We start from the raw sequence: 8,898 nt of genomic DNA on the forward strand, positions 1-8,898 counted from the left end.
CTTTAGACGGACTTCGGTTAAGTATTAGAGCAACCGACGAAGAGCATAACCCCACAATGAATCAGGCAATACGGTGTGACTCATCATGGATCGAACCATATCAAGTAGTGTTCGATTTCTCCGTTCGGACACACCATTCAACTGAGGTGTTCCAGGTGGAGTTAACTGTAAGACAATCCCACAGTCCTTAAAGATGTTGATCAAACTCGTGTGAAAGATACTCGCCACCACACGATCGATCGTAGTGTTTTAATCTTTCTACCCAGTTGGTTCTGCCCGATTCTCGGTATTCTTTGAATTTCTCAAAGGACTCACTTTTATGCTTCATCAAGTAGACATAGCCATATCTACTTAAATCGTCCGTGAAAGTGATGAAATACCTATAGCCTTCTCGTGCGGTGATTGACATAGGTCCACACACATCCGTATGTATGGGTCCTAATAGGTCGCAGCCGCGCATTCCAACACCTTTGAAGGAAATTCGAGTCATGTTACCAATGAGACATGATTCACACGTGCCAAATGATTCAAAATCAAAGGCCGAGATAGCTCCATTCTGTATGAGCTGTTTAACGCGTTTCTCATTAATGGGTCCCATACGGCAGTGCCATAGATAAGTTTGATCTTTGTCACCAACCTTTAACTTTTTATTCATTACGTGCAATATTTCAGTGGTCTGATCTAAAACATAAATTCCATTCATGGAGACTGCCTTGCCATAAATCATATCGTGTAACGAGAAAATGCAGCTATTATTCTCTATTACAAATGAAAAACCAAGTTTGTCAAGTGCAGAAACTGAAATAATGTTTTTAGATAGACTGGGTACATAATAGCAGTTATATAAAAATAACTCAAATCCATTGGGAAGTCAATCACATATGTTCCCCTCGAGACGGCAGCCACTCGTGCTCCATTCCCGACACGCAGGTCCACCTCACCCTTTACGAGGGGTTCGATGTTTCGGAGCCCCTGCACATGATTGCACAGATGAGAACCACAACTAGTATCTAGTACCCAAGTTCCGTAACTTGCGTGGTTAATCTCAATCATATGAATAAAAGAAGAAGAAGTAGACATACCAACATGAGTAACGCGACCTGCTTTGATGTCCTCACGGTATACAGGACATGTACGCCTCCAATGCCCAGTCTTGTGGCAATGATGGCATTCCATGTTACCGACCTTGCTCTTTGTCGCGCCTAGTGAGGTGCTCGACTCACCAGGCCCACTCTTTCCTGATCCCGACTTCTTAAACTTCGGCTTACCTACTGCTAGGTCTGCCTGAGCTTTGCCCTTACCCTTGCCCTTGTTTGACACAACGAGAACATCCTATTTCAGGCTCCCACTAAACTTCATGTCCTTCTCGGTCTGTACGAGAAGGGAGTGTAGTGCATGGGGACTTTTCTTCAAATCATTCATATAGTTATTGGCTCTAAAGAGCGCAAAACCATCGTGGAGTGAATGAAGCATGCGGTCAATCACGATGTTCTCGCTGATCTTACAATCAAGTGTCTCCAGTTTCTCGACATTCTCAATCATGCTGAGAATGTGTGGGCTAACCGGTTGGCCCTTCTGGTGTTTCGCCTCAAAGAAGCGACAGGTATGCTCATAGGTCACGATTCTCGGTGCTTTTGAGAATTCCTTAGTGAGCGTGGTGAAAATCTTATTTGCACCTTGGGATATGAAGCGTTTCTGCAAATTGGATTCCATTGCAAAAATGAGTACGTTCTTTATCGCACCCGCTTCCATGACGAAATCGCTATACGTGGCGATCTCGTTAGCTCCAGCCGTGGGGCCTGGGTTTGGCGGGATGGGCTATATCAGATATTTGAGCTTCCCGTCGGCAATGGCGGCATTCCGTAATGCCGCCTCCCGACCCACGAAGTTTGATCCATCATTCTTCATCGAGTAGACGATTCATCCGATTCATGAAGATCCGGCCGGACTCACGGTCCAATGTGGCACTTGGCATTGGGTCGTCCGTACGGCCAGCCATTTTGTTATTAGCAGTTTAAATGATCGTGATCTACACTGAAAAAGAAAGGAAAAACAAAACGAAATAAGCAACTCATCGAGGTGATTTAAGTCTATTTAAAATTCATTTTAACGTGTAGACTCATTGCACTTGTATAATCGATCTACCTCAAGAATTATACAAATGATTCCAAGACTCAATTTCCGTAAATTGATAAGCCAACTGTTTGGCTAGTTCTACCGTTAGAACTCTTGGTCGATAGATTTTCGTAAATCCTATCTTTAGTCCACCATAATCACAGGATCGTACGAGTGACCATAGTGTTGAGATAAAATAGGTCAATCAGTTCCAACTTACCCGACGTAGAAGGGGTCATATTATGCCTACCGACGAAGAAGGGATTCATTGGAGTTTGACCTATAAAGACTATTCTCAATTTTTGGTTATACGAGGAAGATCCCATCAACTTAGTTTTAATTCATTTTAAGTGAACAAAAATCTAGCTTTACGTGAATGAATTAACTTAGGTGATGGCTTATTAAGACCGTGTGACATCTGTATTTCATAGAAAACTAACGCGTAACCTCTATATGAGTCAGCTTTCATGCAAATATTAGGTGGTTTGGTTTTAGGCGGAATATGATGCAAACTATCGTTACGATGAAAAACATAAAAAAAATGCAAAACGTAAATAAAAGTCCCAGTGTGGCCTATCCTAGCAGAATTAACATAATACAACTTTGGAATCCACCGTTGGACCCGAGAAGCTTGTCTTGATGTTTCATCTTTGTTCATGCAGCGGGAGTGAGCATCCGACCTCCATCTTTGGTCTCGTCAAAATTACAATTCAAAAATTACAAAATATAAACCTATTTACATTCTAAATTAAAACTGTAATTATAAGGAAAAAACCAAAACGGAGATAATTAAAACATTCATGGCATTCAAAAGTAACTGTAAAAACAAAATATAAACCTATTTACAACCAAGACCGTGTTTCATCATTACGGTAACACGTTCTACTAAGGCCACGCTAAGTTACAACCGTTTGTAAAATTAAATACGTAATAATTAAAACATTCATGGCATTCAAAAGTAACGATAAATAAAATGCATCAACTAAAACAAAATTTATTCGTGACATAATTTCGTAATTATGTTAAATTTATCCAAACCACCTTTTAACGATTAAAATTATGTGACAAAACCGCTTTTATCAACTTAATTTTAAACCATTACAATCCGTTACTTTAAACCGCTTTAAAATAACTAAATGGTACGTGTGTGAACCGTTTCACAATCAAACGAGTGTACAAAATCCGTATAATGTACATTTTATGGCCAAAATGAAAAATAAAACATGGAAAAATAATTTTTCAGCGCTGCCAAAACACTTTACCTCTCGATCGAAAAATAAAACCCTCGTGAAATCGATTTGACAAAACAAAACCAATTGCAATTTTGACCTAATTCGTATTAAATTAAATCTACAATTGACAAAACCTTAACATATTGCTATAAAGACCGTTTATAAAACAATATGCAAAAACAAATCGAAAACAAAACCAATCGATCGAGACAATACAGTCCTCAATCGACTGATCAGTTCGGTCGTCTCTTTACAACAGCACAGAACCTCGATCGAATGATCAGTCCGGCCGACTGTTTACAACAGCACAGAAAATCAGACATGAACAACATATCACGGCTTTCAAGGCAAAATTATCGATTGAAATCGTTTTATGAAAATCACGATGAAAAATTTACGTGGCCTCGCTCTGATACCACTTGTAGGGTAATATCCGTATAAAACCCCTTAAAACTAAGGACTATAACGTAATTTATCATGTGATTAATGGTCATAAACGAAAAACAAGAGAAACGATAAAAGAATAAGAATCAACCTCGGGTCCTGTGTAAAATCGGCCTAAGAACAGAAATCAACGCAGATTTCCTCCTAATCGTTGCACCCAAGATCGTCTGAGACTATGCCCCTTGTGCTAGAAATTGCTCTCTGATTGCCTTGCAATATTGAGAGAGCTTTTGTGAGTTTTCTGATGTGAGATCTAGAATTTCAGAGAAAAAGGCTCCAAAACCCTAATTTTTCTTCAAATGAGAATGATTAGGTCAAAAGGAGAGAAGGACTCTCCTTTTGTTCCATTCGGTCGACCGATCGGTTCCTCAAAGAGGGAGTGGGCTTTCCACTTTCTCCTTATTTAACTCGTGATCTGACTCGTTTTGCTAAATGTATATGACGGGTTTTTATTATAAATCGTCATCCGTTATCGGATATTTAAAATATCGACTAGTAACATGAACCAGTCGACATATTAATACTTGTCCGACAATGACAATATTGTATAATTAATTAATTCAATATACATTAATTAAATATAACCGTTTATATTCAATTTCCGAATTAACCGCTTAATTCACCTTAGCCAGTATTATTTAATCCGTATTAAATAATTATCTCAACATCGCGTTTGACTAATTATTAGTCAATAACTCCGACTAACCGCTTAGTCATATTAGGCATCAACATGACTGTATTTTCATACCGTCACATCTCTCAAACGTATCCTATAGGTGTGACTTTTAGGGACCAGTTGATCACCGCCATCTGTATGACAATAACGTCAAACTTATCTAGCAAGCCAACCGTTATTGATAAACGCGGACCAACTGATAATAATACAAAAGTATACCCTTTAATCCTTTTAGAGATTTAAATGTCATTGCACTAACTGTGGAGGACACCAGCCCCAACAAGCTCCCACTTGTCCGTACAAGTGTACGTGCAATAACGTTATCCGCACTAACTGGAGGACACCGACTCCAACAATATATACATCATCATCAGAGGTAAGTCAAGAAAAGATATATCTCTACGAGTGATTAGTAAGTCAGCAGCAATGCCAATAGCTATAGCTCGTTCTTCACTCGGCGTAGCTTTTAAAACATGCAATGACTCATTAACTGCACTGCGTGCAGCATCATCAAGAGCATTGAGATGAGTACTCTGAGATGAAATTTTTGCTTGCTTATAATGCAGTAAGAATTTGGCAATCATATCCTCCGTCATGAAATATTTGCATGTTTGAAAGACTATTGTAGGACCCCTACGAATAGTCCGAACACCATTCATATCATTTATGTCTACTGAAAGCCAATATGCCAAGGTGACCCCAGGTGCACTTTTGTGTATCAGAAATAGTTGAGCCCAATTTCGACAAACGAGCGCCATATTTGCTTTATCTTCGTTATGATTAATTTTTGAGAAGATTTTTTGCATAAGATCTTGATTATTAAAAACAGAATGACATGCTTGATAGTGACGGCCAGGCACTATAACTTCCTTTAACGGCGAAAAAGAGAAATCCATAGCTGTTTGTTTTTCAGTGACATAAAGTGCGCAAAATGACTTTTGATCTTCGTCAAGAAGATTAACAACACAACCATTGCACCAAGTTGTCATACTTGTCTATGAAACAAGTGAAATACAAATATTAGTTAAACAAAAGAAATGTGAAAATACAAAACACAAATTCCTAGGTAGTTGGACTAACAAGCTGGAAAAATAAACAAAGGTGAAGGAGATTCTCAGACCTAGGAAGCACAAATTCCTCACAAAATTAGATCTAGGAAGCAAAAAAACCGGGAAAATAAAAAGGTTTAGATTCTCAGACCTTGTTTGGTGAATCTCAGACCTTGTTTAGTGAATCTCAGACCTTGTTTTGTGAAACTTGGTTATTATAAGTGGTTAAAATCATCTGTTTTGCTCATTCCTTTATTTGGTGAATTCACAGACCCTGTTTTGTGAATCTCAGGCCTTATTCAGTGAATCTAAGAGCTTGTTTTGTGAAACTTGGTCATTATAAGTGGTTAAAATCATCTATTTTGCTCTTTTCTTCTTAATTTGTTTCTCTGCTTCTTTGTAATCACAGACCTTATTCAATTAACACTCAAGCAACAACAGCATAAGACAAACAGTAGCTAGTGTAATTTATGCAAACCTCTGTAATTTATGCAAACCTTTGAATAATCTCAGACCTTATTCAATGAGAACAACAACAGCAGAAAATACAACACGCAGAGAAACAACAAAAACAGAAAATGCAACACGCAGCCAAATTTACTGGTTTGAAGATAATATAACAATAAGCTACTGGTTTCACAAATTTACCTCCTAGATTCACAAAATAAGTTCTAGGTTTCACAAAAGAAGGTAAACGAAATCTTAACAAATAGATGACAAACATTAAGTCCAAGTTTGAAGATAATATAACAATAAGCTACTGGTTTCACAAATTTACCTCCTAGATTCACAAAATATGTTCTAGGTTTCACAAAAGCAGGTAAACGAAATCTTAACAAACAGATGACAAACATTAAGTCGAAGTTTGAAGATAATAAAACAATAAGCTACTGGTTTCACAAATTTACCTCCTAGATTCACAAAATAAGCTACTGGTTTCACAAGTTTAAAATAGAAAGGAACATACGAAAAAGCGGAGAAATCGACTGCAATTAATTTTATGCGTTCCTACTGTCTTCGATTATGCTCACAAAGCGATCAAAACCTGCATAATAACAATAATAATTTAGTAAAGAAACGGAAAATACAAAAATAAGAGAAAGTTTCAATCATATTGCGAACATAATCGAGCAGAAACGAAATGCATAAAAATCAAACGAAGTTGAAGGAAAATATAAAAATAAGAGAAAACTGAGTAATCGACTTCAATGGCGGAAAGGAACATACGAAGAAAAGGAGAAATCGACTTCAATGGCGGAAGACGGAGTTCAGCGAATGGCGAATGGCGAAGACGGAGTAATGGTGATAATTGCGGAATAAATGAGCTTGTAATGTGATAATGGCGGAAAAGTAGCTGTGAAGGAAGAGAGAGAAATAAATGGTGAGTAAATGTTCAGGAAGTGAGATCGTAAATGTGAGTAAATGGTGAGGAAGTGCGTTAGTTGGGAGTATATAGGGGACATGTGTCAACATCTGGTGCATTTGTAATAATTAGATACAATGGTGAGTAAATGGTTCAGCCGCCTCACCCTAAGGAGGGTGCCTCATATGATTCAATTTCTATATATATATATATATATATATATATATATATATATATATATATATATATATATATTTTTTTTTTTTTGATAAAATGTAAGTATATTAATATCAAAAAAGTGTCACCATGGAAAGGAAACGGGCCATAACATCATGCGAAAAAGGAATTGGGCTCGTTCCTAAGCAAAACAAAGTTCGGACTCGTGCAATGCCCAAACTAACTGTTAACTTATCAACAAAATAAGATAGAAATCTTATCTTCACTTCTCTCCCATCAAAAACTATCTGCCTCCATCACTTCACTTCTATCATCTCATTTCCTCTACCTCAACGATCTGTCTCCTCAACCATCCGTCTCCATCTTCGTCTCCACCCTTTACCCTCTATCACCAATCAAGCGGCGGAGCCACCCCTTTTCGTTGTCAGCAACCATCAAAGTAATACCCCTCAATCTAAGCTTCATCTCCTCGGTGATGGTATCCGCCACCTTTCTGGGATTCATAAGAGTTAACTCAAATTTGCTTAGATTCCGATGTCTCCATATGTGGTATGTGCACGCGTTCACGATGGCATTTCCCAGGTCAACTTTGAGCTTCGATCCCCTTCTGTTCGACCTCCATTCCAGAATGTCTCGGGTAGGTAGTTGGACTCCAATCTGCTGTCCTACCAGATCTATTACCGCTTTACTGTACTCACAATCAAAGAAAACATGCTCAATGGTTTCAGTTCTGAGAGCGCACATGTAGCAGGTATCCTCTGAGCTTATGCCTAATTTGCATAGTTTATCCTTTGTATTCATATTATTGTGATGGTATATCCAAGTGATGAATCCGTGTTTGGGTATAGACCACTTGTTCCAGACCATTTTGTGCCACTTGACCTTTTCTCCCTTTCGTCTGATATGCTCATATCCTTTAGTAATCGTGTATCTCTGACCTTCTTGATTGCTCCATTGATTTTGTTGATATGCCTCAGCGAACATGTCTTTAACATGACAAATTTTCCTCCAGTACCAGTTGGAAGTGGCTGGGGGGGGGGGGGGGGGGGGGGGAGTATGTATGCCAGTTCCTATTTTTAATATAGATGTGACTTACCCATTTGACCCATAAATGGTCAGTTTTTGCGGCAATCCACCATACCAGCTTACCCACCGCCGCTTTGTTCCACAGACTGTCATCCTTAAGACCTAATCCCCCTTCATCTTTAGGTTTACAGACTTTGTCCCACGATACCAAGGGGTCTTTGTATATTCACTCCCTCCATCCCAAAGAAAATTCCTACAAATGGCTTCAATTCTCTGTATAATTCCATTTGGGAGGATGAACATAGAGGCCCAATAGTTGTGAAAAGTTTTGAGAACTGCCTTCACTAATACCAATCTTCTCGCATATGAGAGCTTCCGAGCACCTATGGATCTGATTCTGTTAACAATCTTGTCTATCAGAGGCTTGCAATCCTTAGTATTCAGTCTAGTAGTCTTGATAGGCACCCCAAGGTACCTAAAAGGTAGAGAGCCCTCTATCAGATCAGATACCTGCAAAATCTCCTGCTTAAGCATGTTATTAACCCCATTAAAATATGCATTAGATTTCCCCTTGCTCATTTTTAGGCCTGATGAATTTGAGAAAGTGGAAAAAGTCCTTAGGATGATCATCATGGACTGAGCATCTCCTTTGCAAAAAATAATAACAGATCATCCGCAAACATTAAGTGGGTAATTTTCATAGTTTTGCATAAAGGGTGGTATCTGAATCCCCCACTCTCAGTAGTATGGTTGAGTAGCCTTGTGAGATACTCCATGCATATGGTGAACAAGAGTGGGGAAAGGGGATATATATAT

The 8,898-nt window shown here is 38.5% G+C and overlaps 1 protein-coding gene across 1 annotated transcript; it reads right to left on the reverse strand.

The window, feature by feature from the left end:
• Positions 1-7,434: 7,434 nt before the first annotated feature.
• LOC141614547 (uncharacterized) lies at positions 7,435-8,040 on the reverse strand. The gene has a single exon (XM_074433293.1). The coding sequence runs from the start codon at positions 8,038-8,040 to the stop codon at positions 7,435-7,437; it is 606 nt and encodes a 201-aa protein (XP_074289394.1).
• Positions 8,041-8,898: the final 858 nt, after the last annotated feature.

The sequence above is a fragment of the Silene latifolia genome, chromosome 11 (genome assembly GCF_048544455.1).
Source record: "Silene latifolia isolate original U9 population chromosome 11, ASM4854445v1, whole genome shotgun sequence".
Taxonomy (NCBI): domain Eukaryota; kingdom Viridiplantae; phylum Streptophyta; class Magnoliopsida; order Caryophyllales; family Caryophyllaceae; genus Silene; species Silene latifolia.